Source organism: Carcharhinus amblyrhynchos, chromosome 1 (genome assembly GCF_965287045.1).
Source record: "Carcharhinus amblyrhynchos chromosome 1, sCarAmb.v2.hapA, whole genome shotgun sequence".
NCBI classification, from domain to species: domain Eukaryota; kingdom Metazoa; phylum Chordata; class Chondrichthyes; order Carcharhiniformes; family Carcharhinidae; genus Carcharhinus; species Carcharhinus amblyrhynchos.
In genome coordinates this window covers 8,949,107-8,965,737 of record NC_137324.1, presented here as the reverse complement: position 1 = coordinate 8,965,737, position 16,631 = coordinate 8,949,107, and the positions used below count along the sequence as shown (strand labels likewise).

Here is a 16,631-nt window from a genome sequence, read left to right as displayed (position 1 = left end):
GAGGCGCGCTCCGAAAGCTTGTGGCTTGTGCTACCAAATAAACCTGTTGGACTTTAATCTGGTGTGAGATTTCTTACTGTGTTTACCCCAGTCCAATGCCGGCATGTCCACATCATGACCTCCCCTGTAGCCAATGAGGAATCAAAGATTTCTCTCAAGGCCCCAGCAATTTCCTCCCTTGCCTCTCTCAGCATTCTGGGGTATATCCCATCTGGGGACTTGTCTACCTTAATGTTTCTCAAGAACCCCAATACCTCCTCCTTTTTGGTCTCAACATGACTCAAACTGTCTGCACACCCTTTCCCAGACTCATCATCCACCAAATCCTTCTCTTTGGTGAATACTGACACAAAGTACTCATTTAATATCTCGCCCATTTCTTCTAGCTCCACGCATAGATTCCCTCCCTTATCCTTGAGTGGGCCAACCCTCTCCCTGGCTACCCTCTTGCTCTTTATACATGTACAAAAAGCCTTGGGATTTTCTTTAATCCTGCTGGCCAGAGCTTTTCCGTCATCCCTTCTAGCCATTGCAAGTATTGTCCCATTAATCCTGTAATTTCTCTTCTTATATCACTGACTCCACAGACTTTATCTAAATTAAACAGCATTTGTCATTGCTTTCCCACCTCCACAATGTTAACACTATTAGTGCAGCTGCCCAGTACAATCCAATGGTCAGAAACCTGAGATTTATTACCTGCCCATTATTTTCCAGAATAAAGTGTCAAAGAGTCATCAGATAAGACAGTGAACGAGGCAGGGAGTGGGGGTCAATGGGTGCTATTCGGATTGGCAGTTGGTGACTAGTGGAGTGCCCCAGGTGTCGGTGCTGGGGCCTCAGCTATTCGCCATTGATATAGATGATCTGGAGGAGGGAACCGAGTGTATGGTGTCGAAATTTGCTGATGACACCAAGATTGGTGGAACGGCAAATTGTGCGGAGGGTGTGGAGAGTCTGCAGAAGGATCTAGATAGGCTGGGGGAATGGGCCAGGAACTGGCAAATGGAATTTAATGTTGGCAAATGTGAGGTGGTCCACTTTGGTAGGAAGAATGGTAGGAAGGACTATTACTTACGTGGCGAAAAACTGCAGCATGCCACGGTGCAGAGGGACCTCGGGGTCCTTGTGCATGAGTCGCAAAAACCCAGCTTGCAGGTGCAGCAGGTGGTCAGGAAGGCGAATGGGATGCTGGCCTTCATCGCGACGGGGATTGAATATAAAAGTAGGGAGGTCTTGCTGCAGCTGTATAGGGCACTGGTGAGGCCGCAGCTGGAGTACTGTGTGCAGTTTTGGTCGCCGTACTTACGCAAGGATATTTTGGCCTTGGAGGGAGTGCAGAGGAGGTTTACTAGGCTGATTCTGGAGTTGAGGGGGTTGAACTATGAGGAGAGGCTGAATAAACTAGGCTTGTACTCGTTAGAGTTTAGAAGAATGAGGGGAGATCTCACTGAGACGTATAAGATGTTGAATGGGATGGATAGGATAGAGGTGGAGAGGCTCTTCCCGCTCAGAAAGGACAGTAGGACTAGAGGGCACAGCCTCAGGATAAAGGGGGGGCGGTTTAGAACAGAGCTGAGGAGGAACTTCTTCATTCAAAGGGTGGTGAATCTCTGGAATTCTCTGCCCGTTGAAGTGGTGGAGGCTGCCTTGCTCAATATTTTTAAGACGCGGGTTGATAGGTTTTTGATAGGCAAGGGGATTAAGGGTTATGGGGAGAGGGCGGGAATGTGGAACTGAGCCACGACAGATCAGCCATGATCTTATTGAACGGTGGGGCAGGCTCGAGGGGTTAGATGGCCTACTCCTGCTCCTATTTCTTATGTTCTTATGTTCTAACAAACTGAATTGCAAACCACTTCTCAAATTTCCTTCCGTTCTGTGTCACTGCAAATTGTGTCAATATAGTTGAAGTAGCATCATATTAGCTATCTGTAAATGTGTAAAATTGTAGGAAACATCCACATAGAAGGAAAAAGACCTTGCTTTGGTGGAAAGCAACGGAAAGTTTATCTGTTAGTATCACATGTAGGCTTAGATTAACACTGCAAATAAGCGACTGTGAAAATCCCCTAGTCGCCAACTCCAGTGCCTATTCAGGTGCACAGAGGGAGAATTTAGCATGGCCATTGCATCAAACCAGCACATCTTTCAGGCTGTGGGAGGAAACAGGAGCATCTGGAGGAAATCCTCGCAGACACAGGAGAATGTGCAGACTCCACACAAACAGTGACACAAGCTGGGAATCAAACCCGGGTTCCTGGTGCAGTGAGGCAGCAGGACTAACCACTGTGCCACTGTGCTGCCCCAGGAAAGTAAATTTGGTTAGTTAAGATCAGAAGAAAGTCTACTTGAGGCAGATAATGGAAGGATCAACGTTATAAAGTGTGATGCAGAAATCTACAACAGATGACATGGGGTGAGGCCCGTAAAATCCTGAGGCCAATGGAGAATTCTGTTCTGCGAGCCTCATCTGCCCCAATTCCAGGGTGACCAAGGTGGTAAACTTCCAGCCATGATTTTAGGACCAGTGGCACTGTGATCTCCCAGTCCAAGTGAACCTTTGATCCACACTTTTATCAAGGTATTGGGTCAGAACCAGAGCTATGCTAAATTTAGCCTACAAAATAAGATATGTGGAACTGACAACAAATACCATGCAGTACATGTGTGCTTTGGCGAGTGACATTGGAAGTGGAAACTGAAGTGAAAGCCAGGGTGAGGGAAACTTCATTAGTCTTTGTTGGGATGTTAGCACAAGAATATACACCACTTTCAATCATTGAACAAATGAATTTGCTCCATGTAACTTACTCCACATTTCCAAACCATTATACTGTAATCACAACAGTGATTTCAGTTCCTCCTTCTTGCTCCTTATCATCAGTGTTAACAGGGGAGTAAACAAAAGGGTTTCCAACAGCATGTCCTTTTCTCAGGTAGTCTTTAGTTTCCATCTTGCGAGACAATAATTTCTGCCTTCATGATCAACTCTTTGTAAAGTATCACCCAGTGTGACACAGGAGTCACATTCTATCATGACAGTCCCTGCCCTATTTGCTGCAGATGAAGACCAGCGGACAGTGGATTTTCTGTGAATCCTGTTCTCGGCCAGATAAGCTTTCCGTCTCTCTATGTCTTCTTCCAATGCCAGTCTAAACATCAGTCTCCAGAGATCACACATGTTAGTGACTGTTTCCCTTCTGCCAAATTAATTTCTCACTTGCAGGTATGCTTGTACAGGCATCCACCAGACCAAGACCCAGTGGCCAGTTCACCGTGGCTATACAGGTGCCGTCTACCTGATGGACATATTCGAGCCATTGCAGATGTCATTGGCCAGTTGGGGAGACAGTGCCATAGTGGTAATATCACTAGACCAGTCATCCAGAGGCCTAGGCTACTGTTCTGGGGATGTGCGTTCAAATCTCAGCATGGAAACTGGCCAAATTTAAATTCAGTTATAAGATGGAATATAAAGCTAATCTCAGTATTGGTGACCATAAAATTATCAATTGTTACAGAAACCCATCTTGTTCACTAACGTCCTTTAGGGAAGGAAATCTGGCCTACATGTAACTCCAGAGGCACAACAATGTGGTTGACTCTCAACTGCCCTTTGAAATGGCTTAGCAAATAACTCAATTAAAGGGCAATTAGGGATGGGCAACAAATGCTGGTTTTGCCCAGCAATGCCCACAACTCATGAAAGAACAAAGAGAGTAAAGCAATGAATATATGTTAATGGAATTAGCAAGCTCCAGGGGGGTACTGTACAGATTGCTCACAAGTTGGTCTCTTTTCGATAACCTGAGTATTTGACCACGCAAAGGAACAGGCCACCCACAATGAAAAGGATTTAGAGGGGACATTATTTGGTGTATTTCAGTCACATGAGTGAACCTTCTTATAGTACCAGAAGTGTTAATCTATTCAAACAGGTTTCACAACTGAGGGGAGAGAGGTGGAGAAAAAAGAAAACAAACATTTACTGGGCGGCACAGAGGCACTATGGTTAACACTGCTGCTTCAAAGCACCACGGACCCAGATCAATTCCTGCCCCGGGTCACTGTCTTGTGTGGAGTTTGCACTTTCTCCCCATGTCTGCGTGGGTTTCCTCCGGGTGCTCTGATTTCCTCCCACAGTCCAAAGATGTCTGGGTTAGGTAGATTGGCCATGCTAAATTGCCCCTTAGTGTCTGGGATATTAGTCGGATAAATACACGGGGATAGAACTTGGGTGGGATTGTTGTCGGTGCAGGCTCGATGGATCAAATGGCCACCTTCTGCACTGTAGGTCTATGATTCTATAAATGTGTGCACATGCAGAGTGCAGTTGAAGTTTCATCAAACACACAGATGTTGCGAAGCACACATGAGGCCTGTCTCTCTTAAGTCTACCAATAAAAAGAATCTCCATTCGCATGGTGCTTTTCACAAGTTCAGGATGTCTCCTAGTATTTTACAGCCAAAAAGTACTTTTCTGAAGGTCAGTCATCATTGCAGGAAACATGGCAGCCAATTTGTGCACAGCAAGATCCAAACGACAAGCGGTAATGAGTAATAGCTGTACATACTTAAAATCCAAACTAAAAAGTGGAAATGACGGAAACACACAGCGTGGCCCTCAGCATCTGAAGAGAAAGAGAAAGCTTTGGTGGGACTCAGAAAGCTGCGGAGGCAGCGCATCAAACATTTTATAGGCTAAATTAGATTTTTGATTGACAAGGAAGTCAAAGAATACAGGAAATTAGAGTTGAGGCTACAGAGTGGTGGCACAGTGGTTAGGACTGCTGCCTTACAGCACCAAGGAACTGGGTTTGATTCCCCAGCTTGGTTCACTGTCTGTATGGAGTCTGCACATTCTCACTGTATCTAAGTGGGTTTCCTCCGGGTGCTCCGGTTTCCTCCCACAGTCTGAAAGACGTGCTGGTTAGGTGCACTGGCCATGCTAAATGCTCCCTCAACGTACCCAAACAGGCACCGGAGTGTGGCGACTAGGAGATTTTCACAGTAACTTCATTGCACTTTTATCGTAAGTCTGCTTTTGACACTAATAACTCAACTTAAAAAAAAACTTAAAACAATCAGATCAGCTGTGATCTTATCCAGTGGGGCTTGAGGCGCCAAATAGTGTACTGCTGCTCCTAATTTGAGTATTCATATTTTTGTATGTAGGGGCAACAGCTGTTCACTCTGAGAGAGAAGGGACTGAGAGCTGTGGAGATATGTGGTAAGCAGAGTCGATGTTAGTCAAAGAGGTTTGTTGATCCTGATGGCTTTGGTCTGCTCTAACAAGTTCTTGATGTTCGGACTATGGATTCATGGGCGAGGAAATAATACCTTGCAAACGCGAGCTACTCTGGGAACTCGCAGTGCTTTGTAGTATTCAAACTCCCGAGCACTCTCACTGAAGAAAAAGTAGAGTTTGTCATCGTCACCGCTGCCCTCATCCGCTTTGACAAATGTTGATCCGACAAACTCTGGGTCTGAGGAGAGAGACAGGAGTTAGGTCATTAATTGACAATGTAAATAACAATGTGCTCACTGAAGATTTACCGAATATATACATATAATGATGCGGAACATCTCATTAGTTTCCACAAATACTGCAGGTGGAATTTCACAGCAAAAATGTTGTTACAATACTGAGAAGAAATTCCACCCCTGCCTCGTGGAACGTTGCTCTCTCACATCCGAAAATTACTGCTCCACTTTCTCATATATCGTCTCCTCCAAAAAGTGCAAATTAATGGACTTGGTTGTTTCAAATACTGAGGTCATCTGTTCATCTATCTCGGTCACATCCCTCTGTTCCCAGCTCACCAACCTAAACCATCACCTTTCGATCTCAGAACAGAATCCGTATCCATCCCTGCTCAGTGCACTTGAGCTATAAAGAGAGATTGGATAGGTTTGGATTGTTTTGTTTAGAGCAGAGAGGCTAAGGGAGAACATGATTGAGGTGTGTAAGATTGAGGGGTATGGACAGGGTGAGCAGGGAGCAGCTGCTCCCCTTGGTTGAGAAGTCAATCACAAGGGGGCACAGCTTTAGGGTAAGGAGGAGGTGATTCAGAGGGGATTTGAGAAAAGAAAATTCACTCAGAGTGGTGAGCATCTGGAATTCACCGCCTGGGAAGATAATGGAGGCAGGAAACAAATTTACTGGAGTTCTATGAGGATGTGTCTAGGGCGGTGGATAGAGGAGAGCCGGTGGATGTGGTCTTTCTTGATTTTCAGAAGGCGTTTGACAAGGTACCTCACAAGAGGTTATTGCAGAAGGTCAGGGGACATGGAGTTGGGGGTAGGGTGTTAGCGTGGATAGAGGATTGGTTGTCAAATAGGAGGCAGAGAGTGGGGGTCAATGGGTGCTATTCGGATTGGCAGATGGTGACTAGTGGAGTGCCCCAGGGGTCGGTGCTGGGGCCTCAGCTATTTACCATTTATATAGATGATCTGGAGGAGGGAACCGAGTGTAGGGTGTCGAAATTTGCTGATGACACCAAGATTGGTGGAACGGCAAATTGTGCGGAGGGTGTGGAGAGTCTGCAGAAGGATCTAGATAGGCTGGGCGAATGGGCCAGGAAATGGCAAATGGAATTTAATGTTGGCAAGTGCCAGGTGGTCCACTTTGGTAGGAATAATGGTAGGAAGGGTTATTACTTAAGTGGCGAAAAACTGCAGCAGGCGACGGTGCAGAGGGACCTCGGGGTCCTTGTGCATGAGTCACAAAAACCCAGCTTGCAAGTGCAGCAGGTGGTCAGGAAGGCGAATGGGATGCTGGCCTTCATCGCGAGGGGGATTGAATATAAAAGTAGGGAGGTCTTGCTGCGGCTGTACAGGGCATTGGTGAGGCCGCAGCTGGAGTACTGTGTGCAGTTTTGGGCGCCGTACTTACGCAAGGATATTTTGGCGTTGGAGGGAGTGCAGAGGAGGTTTACTAGGCTAATGCCGGAGTTGAGGGGGTTGAGCTATGAGGAGAGGCTGAATAAATTAGGATTGTACTCGTTAGAGTTTAGAAGAATGAGGGGAGATCTCATTGAGACGTATAAGATGATGAATGGGATGGATAGAATAGAGGTGGAGAGACTCTTCCCGCTCAGAAAGGATAGTAGGACTAGGGGGCACAGCCTCAAGATAAAGGGGGGGCGGTTTAGAACGGAGTTGAGGAGGAACTTCTTCACTCAAAGGGTGGTGAATCTCTGGAATTCTCTGCCCATTGAAGTGGCGGAGGCTACTTCGCTAAATATTTTTAAGACGCGGGTTGATGGGTTTTTGATAAGAGAGGGGATTAAGGGTTATGGGGAGAGGGCGGGAATGTGGAACTGAGCCACGACAGATCAGCCATGATCTTATTGAATGGCGGGGCAGGCTCGAAGGGCTAGATGGCCTACTCCTGCTCCTATTTTTTATGTTCTTATGTAAACCTTACAACCTTTAAAAAGTATTTGAATGAGCACTTGAAACATCATCACATTCAAGGATATGGGACAAGTGCAGGAAAATGGGATTAGCATGACTTTAGTAGCAGTTGTCATTCTAGACTCGATGGGCCGAAAGAGCTTTTCTGCACTGTACGACTCAATGACTCTATCACTTTTCTGATAATTGAGAGAACACGATGGGATGGTAACTGACAGCTTTGATTTGTCCTGCTTTTTGTGATTAGGACAAGTTTAGGCAATTTTCCATTTTGTTATGTCGATGCTAATATTGTAGCTGTACTGCACAGCTTGGGTCGGGTATTAGCTAGCTCTGGAGTAAAGGTCTTCAGCACTACACCCAGGACAGGGTTGGGAACAAAGATTCTGTTAAGCTGTTTGGTACTTGGCCACATATCACTCTGCAAAGTACCACATTGACCTTGCTCTGTGATAAATGATGTGCACAATCACGCACAAAAATTTAACACAGTACACAACTAAATTTTGAAGGAAAGATTAGTCAGTCCCCATAGTCTTTGCTATATCCAGAGAAATAAGTCATTTCTTCATAATCATGGTGGAATGATTCAATTCGCTGAAGATTGACTTTGTGGTAATGGCAATCTCAGGAGGGGGTTAAGTGAATGATCCATTTGAAACTGCTGTCTGAAGGTGGTTGCAAAATCTTCAGCCACATCTCTTGTGATGGATTCCACCATCACTGAGGATGGAATGTCCATGGATCTCCTTCTCCTTTTCTAAGGAAGGATATTCTTGCTCTCGAGAGAGCGAAGATTTACCAGGCTGATTCCAGGAATGTATGAGGAGAGATTGACTAGCTGGTGGCTGGAGCAGAAACCCAGACACAGAGCTTTTCTTTATTGAAAGAGTTTATTGACTTCTTCAGTTTCAGCTCTTCTCCCACATGCTGTCAAAGATCAAAGAAAATTACAGCACAGGAACAGGCCCATCAGCCTTCCAAGCCTGCACTGACCATGATGCCTGACTGAACTATAACCCCCCACCCTTCTGGGGACCATATCCCACTACTCCCATCCTATTCAAAGCACCACAGACCCAGATCAATTCCTGCCCCGGGTCACTGTCTTGTGTGGAGTTTGCACTTTCTCCCCATGTCTGCGTGGGTTTCCTCCGGGTGCTCTGATTTCCTCCCGCAGTCCAAAGATGTCTGGGTTAGGTGGATTGGCCATGTTAAATTGCCCCTTAGTGTCTAGGATATTAGTCGGATAAATACATGGGGATAGAACTTGGGTGGGATTGTTGTCGGTGCAGGCTCGATGGATCGAATGGCCACCTTCATTGACCAGAACTCTCCACTCACCTGACAAAGGGGCAAACCCTGAAAGCTTGTGGGTTTACTATCAAATAAACCTGTTGGACTTTAACCTGGTGTTGTGAGACTTCTTACTCCACTACCATCCCCAGCAGCAAGTTCCAGGAACCCACCGCCCTCTGTGTAATAAACTTGACTCATACATCTCCTTTAAAACTTGCCCCTCACACATGAAACTTATGCCCCCTAGTAGTTGACTTTTCCACCCTGGGAAAAATCTTCTGATTATCCACTCTGTCCATGCCCCTTATAATCTTGTAGACTTCTATCAGTCGTTCCCCAAACTCTGTCATTCCAGTGAGAAAAAAAAATCAAGTTTTTCCAACCTCTCCTCATAGCTAATGTCCTAGCCATCCCTGTTTATCGAATACTACAATAAATACATGGGTAAATTAACAAATTAAATTAAAAAGATAGCCCCTTGTCCTTTATTGATATGTTCACAAAGTCCTAAATTGAATAAATCACTTACGTATCCTAACACTATCATTAACACACAGAATCACAGAATCCTACAGTACAGAAGAGGCCCTTCGGACCATCGAGTCTATACCGATGCATGAAAGGCCCTGACCTGCCCACCTAATCCCACTTGTCAGCACTTGGCCCAGAGCCTTGAACGTTATGCTGTGCCAAGTACTCATCCAGATACTTTTTAAAGGACGTGAGGCATCCCACCTCCACCCTTTCAGGCAGCGCATTCCAGACTGTCACCACCCTCTGGGTAGAATTGTCCAAGAAGAAAAGTTGAGGGGAGATTGAACAGAGGTATTCAAAAATCATGAAGTTTTGGATAGAGTAAATAAGCCAAATCTGTTTCCAGTGGGAGAAGTGTGGATAGCCAAAGGATACAGAAGTGGGTGAGAGAACCAAAGGTGAGATAAAGGGTGGAATTTTCAAGTCGCGTTCACCCCAAAACTGGAAAATCCCACCCGAGGGCAATGGACCTTACCATGGTCCACTCCTCGCCTGCTACAATTCCCATGGTGGGCAGAATGGGAAAATTCGCACCAAAGAATTTTTCCATCCACACGTTGCTACATTGGGAATGCACTGCTTAAAGAGCTGGTGAAGGACCGCTCTTTCCTACAGTAGAAAAATCAAGTACTAGGGGACATAGGTTTAAGGTGTGAGAGGAACAGTTTGGAGGAGATGTGCGAGGCAAGTCTTTTTACACAGAGGGTAGTGAATATCTGGAACGCGCTGCCCAGGGAGGTAGTGGGGGCAGGTACGATAGCGGCATTTAAGGGGCAACTAGACAAATATATGAATAGGATGGGAGTGGACAGATATGAACTCTAAGTGCATACGGTTTTAGTTTAGGCAGGCATCATAATTGGTGCAGGTTTGGAGAGCCTGTGCTGTACTGTTCTTTGTTCTTTGAATGTAGATCTAATAGCAACTTTCTGGAAGGGAATCCAATGAATAACTGAACAGAAAAAAATAACAGTAGAGCAATGGGAACAAGCAAAGGACAATGACTATTTGGATAGCTCTCAGAAAGAGCTAGGGAGCTGAATGGCCTTCTTCCGTACTATATATGATATTTTTCCATGATCATAGAGGGATGAGATCAAACAACCCGCTTCATCCTCTTGCTATCTCAGATCAGAGACATTTTTACACAGAATAAAGTCTCTTCAGGCTTTAGCCTGTCAGCTGCTGTGAAAGTCAGGTATCAGTAAACCAGGTTCAATGCTCTAACTTCATAGAATCCCAACATTGCAGAAGGAGGCCATTCGGCCCATCGTGTCAGCACCGATTCTCCAACAGGGCATCTTACACAGGCCCCATCCCCGCTATCCATTTACTCCACTAATCTACATATCTTGGAACACTAAGGGGCAATTTAGCGTGGCCAATCTACCTGAACATCTTTGGAGTGCGGGATGAAACCAGAGCACCCAGAGGAAACCCATGCACACACAGGGAGTATGTGCAGATTTCACAATGACAGTGACCCAAGGCCGGAATTGAACCCAGATCCCTGATATTGTGAGGCAGCAGTTATAACCACTGTGCCACCATGCTTATCTCAAATCAGTTCACAGAGTTGAATTATACAATGGAATGAAAGTTTTAAAGCGATCGGGATGGTGCCTTTTACACTATACTGTTTACAGAGGAGATGTTAGGGGTAAGTTTTTCAACAAAGGAGATGTTAGGGGTAAGTTTTTCAACAGAGGGTGGTGAGTGAGTGGAATCAGCTGCCGTCGGTGGTGGTAGAGGCGAACTTGCTGGGGTCTTTTAAAAGACTTCTGGATGAGTATGTGGGATTTAATGGGATTGGGAGTTACAGATAGTTCTATGGCTTGGTAGGTATGGATGTGATCGGTGCAACTTGTGGGCCAAAGGGCCTGTTTGTGCTGTAGTGTTCTATGTTCTAAATGACAAGTGCTGCACAGCACGAGGTGCCTGCATCATAACGGCTCCAAATAACTGGCTTCAGCAGCTCGGTCTAAAAATGATCAATGATTGGATGTTTATCCCGAATCTTTACTCTCCCACTCCCTCATTTGGTTCAATCAACACCAGTCACACACCTGAGTCAGAGAGTCATGGCTTCAAGTTACACCCCAGAAGCTTAAGCACAAAATCTAGGCTGACACTCCAAAGCATTACTAAGAAATGCCACATTGTTGGAGGTGCTTTCAGATAAGCTGTACATCGAGATCTCAGATACACCCCACCTGATCCAAATATCTCTGCTAGGGGACCCGCAATTTCCTCCCTAGCCTCCCACAATGTCCTGGGATACACTTCATCAGTACCCAGGGATTCATCTACCTTGACGTGCTTTAACACTTCCAACACCTCGTTTGCTGTAATATGTACAGTCCTCAAGACATCACTATTTTTCCAAGTTCGCTAACTCAATAGTAAATACCAATATTCATTTAGAGCTGTCATCTCTCAACCAAGTGATGACCACGTCATTGCTATTGTGGAAGCTTAATGAATGCAGGCAATAATTTTTTGTGTGCAAGCCAGAAAGTGAGGCTTAAGGCCCTATTTTAAGGTGCAGAAGATAACAGCGATGGCCTGTCGTCTGTCCTGAAATATACACACTGACCAATGCCGAATATCAATCTGGAGCAGGAACCTGTTTGGTGCTGTTTCTTTCCCCTTGTTGAAGAGAACTGCAAAGCCACAGCAATGCCCCTGCTTTACGTCAGTCAACAAAGTCTGGTTATTGTTTCTGAGCCTGAGGTTAGTTCAAATGGTACATTTGCCTGGGGCAGCTTGGTGGCACAGTGGTTAGCACTGCTGCTTCACAGCTCCAGGGACCTGGGTTCGATTCCCGGCTTGGGTCACTGTCTGTGCAGAGTTTGCACATTCTCCTTGTGTCTGCGTGGGGCTGCGCTGGTTTGCTCCCACAGTCCAAACGTGCAGGTTAGGTTGATTGACCACGCTAAAAGTTGCCCCTTAGTGTCTTGAGATGTGTAGTTTAGAGGGATTAGTGGGTAAATATGTAAGGATGTGGGGTAGGGGCCTGGGTGGGATTGTGGTCGGTGCAGACTCGATGGCCTAAATGGCCTCTTTCTGCACTGTAGGGTTTCTATGATTCTACGATTTACCCACCTTATCCTAAACTTACATTCAGCAGCCAATCCCGGCAATATTTATGATCTTGTGTGTTTGGCACGGTGGCACAGTGGTTAGCGCTGCTGCCTCACAGCACCAGCGACCCGGGTTCAATTTCTGGCCTCGGGTCACTGTCTGTGTGGAGTCTCCCTGTGTCCGCATGGGTTTTTTCCATGTGCTCCAGTTTCCTCCCACATTCCGAAGATGTGCAAGTTAGATGGATTGACCGTGCTAAATTGCCCCTTACTGTCGGGGGATTAACAGGGTAAATATGTGGGGTTACAGAGATAGAACCTGGGTGGGATTGTTGTCAGTGCAGGTTTGATGGGCCGAGTGGCCTTTTTTTGCCTGTAGGGATTCTGTGAAATGCTACAAGGGAACCCTGACCAACCTGCCTGAATATTGACAGCAGAGGAGCTATGTAATTACAGTAAGACCTGAACTATAAATAACCGTACCATATTGTAGCATTAAGCTAACATCACTTTCTTTTTTAAAAATTGATTGTAACGGAAATTACAACCGGTCATTTGGTAGCACAGAACTCAAGCGTTGCTGAAAAAAGACATTTTTTCATCAGGACAATTGCAAGAATACCAATGTCAGGGAAAACAACAATTCTATATTGTCTGAGAAGAATGTTGGGAGTTGCAAAGTGGACTCTGGTTGGTACAGCTGTTGCCATGGAGAATACACTAGCTAATGATGATTGACAGTTAATTGCCAAGCACTGTTTGAAAAGGGTAAGGTATATGACAAATATGAGCAACAGGTAGAGCTAGCTGTTTCACCCTGCTGTTATGCAGTCGCAACACAAGTGGAATTTGCTACCAGTAGGATTCTGCCGTCAAGCCAAAAAGATGCTCTGCCTATTACACAAATGAGTAATGTGATATGTGAACTTCACTGCAGTGTGATGCTAGGTAAATAGGCCGTACAGCCCAAAGACTAATGGATCATAACAAACAGCATGTCCCAGCCACTGTTTCCAATGGGCAACAGACTGTACCCAATCAGCCCATGCAAAATGCAGAGCAGCATCCAACATTAGTTTTGATTCTATGATTGGACAACATTTGCTAAATAATTCTCAGCATGCAAAAGATTATATTGACACCCAACTTGAGATTGTCGTTTGAATTCACTGTGTGTCCATAATTCTATGATTGTATGATTCAGACATCTGCATGATCTAGAGGTTACATACATTAATATGAAGGGCCCATTCCTTTGCGACACAGAGCACATTGCGCCTGTTTCCACTAAACAAAATAAGTGATAGCCATTTGCTGGGTTTATTCCTCGGGGTAGTGCCTTGACCAATCACAAATCAAGTTGTCTGGGTTTAAATTTCCAAACAGTTCTTGGCAAGTAACTGTGCAATCTCCTTGGCATTGTCACCACTGCTCAGAGTCCACTCATCAACCAATCAGCACTCACTTCTCATGCAGAATAAAGTCATCATTTCCCCTGACATCTACAGGTCCACAGCAGACTTCATTTCCCTGGCCCTGCACTCAAACCTGGAACACCAAGAAAACACCTATGTCAGACTCCTATTTATTGACTACAGCTCAGTCTTCAACACTATTATTCCCACAAAACTCAACTCCAAACTCTGTGGCCTGGGCCTCTGCGACTCGATCCTGAACTTCCTAACTCACAGACCACAATCAGTAAGGATAGGCAACAACACCTCCTCCACGATCATCCTCAACACCAGTATCCCACAAGGCCGTGTTCGCAGCCACTACTACAGTCCTTATACACCTATGGCTGTGTGACCAAATTCCCCTCCAATTCAATTTTCAAGTTTGCTGACGACACCACCATAATGGGTCGGATCCCAAACAATGATGAGACAGAGTACACGAATGAGATAGAGAATCTGGTGAACTGGTGTGGCAAAAATAATCTTTCCCTCAATGTCAACAAAAGAAAGGAGATTGTCATAGACTTCAGGAAGTGTAAAGGAGAACATGCCCCTATCTACATCAATGGGGACAAAATGGAGAAGGTTGAGAGATTCAAGTTTTTAGGTGTCCAGATCACTAACAACCTGTCCTGGTCCCCCCACTATAATTAAGAAAGCCCACCAACACCTCTACTTTCTCAGAAGACTAAGGAAACTTGGCATATCAGCTACGACTCTCACCAACTTTTACACTATAGAAAGCATTCTTTCTGGTTGTACCACAGCTTGATTTGGCTCTTGCTCTGCCCAAGACCGCAAGGAACTACAAAAGTTCGTGAATGTAGCCCAATCCATCACACAAACCAACCTCCCATCCACCAACTCTGTCTACACTTCCTGCTGCCTTGGCAAAGCAGCCAGCATTATTAAGGCCTCCACGCAGCCTAGACATTCTTTCTTCCACCTTCTTCCTTTGGGAAAAAGATACGAAAGTCTAAGGTCAAGTTCTAACCGACTCAAGAGCAGCTTCTTCCCTGCTGCTGTTAGATTTTTGAATGGACTTACTTTGCACTTGATCTTTCTCTGCACCATAGCCATGACTATAACACTACGTTCTGCACTCTCTCGTTTCCTTCTCTATGAACGGTATGTTTTGTCTGTATAATGCGCAAGAAACAATACTTTTCACTGTATGTTAAAATATGTGACAATAATAAATCAAATCGAATCAAAAAGGTATTCTTGTAACCATCCTGATGAGTACAAGATGAAAAGCTTCAACCAAATGTCTTTTTTTTCAACAAAGCACAACTGCACAAAACACTGATATTGTGTTCTCAGTTTGCATTAGGAAGGTGCCAGAGGAAATGCAGGAGATGTTAGGGGTGATGCAAGACTGGATTGAGATTTATAGGAACCCTGCAAGCTTTGAGATGCATCTAGCAAGGCAAAAAAAATCAAAAGAGCCAAATGGGAGAGATTTGTTTTTAAACAAAGAGGTGCAATCGGGAATGCACTGGCTGAAAGGAGTGGCAGAAGCAGTTTCAATAGAACATTTCGTAAGTGAACGATATATATATTTTGCAAAGCAATGGAGAAAGAGCAGACAAGTGAAAAGCTGATTCAAAAGACTACCACAGGCAAATCCATCTGCATTATATCAATGGAGGTTAAGGCTGGCAATGGATTGCAGGAGTGTTGTGGAGTTGAAAGGAGTACATCTGCTCATCTTGCCTTAATGTGAAAGTTTACTTTAAAAACATACTTCCTATTCACAGCGGCTTTTCAAGTCACTCCCAAGAACTGGTGCAGAGCAATCCCAATTCTTGCTCCACGCACAACAGTCCAATTTCAACAAAGGGTCCTCAAACAGGGATTAAGCCCTTAATTAACGTTACGCTTCAGGCATCTGCCAACTAGTTTCCCCAACCTAATTTGGTGTGAGATGCATTTCCGGCATGAAACCTGGCAAGCTCTGGGAAGCTGCTCCACTTCTCACCAGAAAACAATCCCGAGTTCCAATTTCTATCCGGGTGAGTTTGAATCCACGAGTTGGATAAACAAAATCACTAAGGTTTTCAAATTAGCTGCTCATTAATTCTGGGCTATGCAAGCAGAGACAAAACACTTCTGTCCATTGCTGCCACATACATAATACTACTTAGAAAACAACACCCTGCTAACTTGGCATAAATGCCAGGTATGCAATTCTGCTGATTCTATGTGAGCGACTGAATGGCAATAGCTGGGTGGGACTGTCATAAGAAGAACATAAGAACATAAGAAATAGGAGGAGTAGGCCATCTAGCCCTTCAAGCCTGCCCCGCCATTCAATAAGATCATGGCTCATCTGTCGCGGCTCAGTTCCACCTTCCCGCCCTCTCCCCATAACCCTTAATCCCCTCTCTTATCAAAAACCCATCAACCCGCGTCTTAAAAATATTTAGCGAGGCAGCCTCCACCACTTCAACGGGCAGAGAATTCCAGAGATTCACCACCCTTTGAGTGAAGAAGTTCCTCCTCAACTCCATTCTAAACCGCCCCCCCCTTTATCTTGAGGCTGTGCCCCCCAGTCCTACTGTCTTTTTTGAGCGGGAAGAGTCTCTCCACCTCTATCCTATCCATCCCATTCATCATCTTATACGTCTCAATGAGATCTCCCCTCATTCTTCTAAACTCTAACGAGTACAAGCCTAGTTTATTCAGCCTCTCCTCATAGCTCAACCCCCTCAACTCCGGTATCATCAGAAATAAAACAATGAAATGACACAGAGAGAGAGAGAGGGAGGGAAAGGAGAAAGAGGAACCTGCGTTAACAACCTCAGGAAATCCCTAAATGCTTTACTTCCGATGA

The 16,631-nt window shown here is 45.1% G+C and overlaps 1 protein-coding gene across 1 annotated transcript in view; it reads right to left on the bottom strand.

Annotated features, from left to right (window-relative positions):
- sema4f (sema domain, immunoglobulin domain (Ig), transmembrane domain (TM) and short cytoplasmic domain, (semaphorin) 4F) overlaps positions 1 to 16,631 on the bottom strand; it is a 204,429-nt gene that overhangs the window by 48,473 nt on the left and 139,325 nt on the right. Inside the window, exon 7 of the mRNA XM_080192998.1 lies at positions 5,344 to 5,489. Coding sequence (XP_080049124.1) covers positions 5,344 to 5,489 — 146 coding nt within the window. The remainder of the gene's footprint in view (positions 1 to 5,343; positions 5,490 to 16,631) is intronic.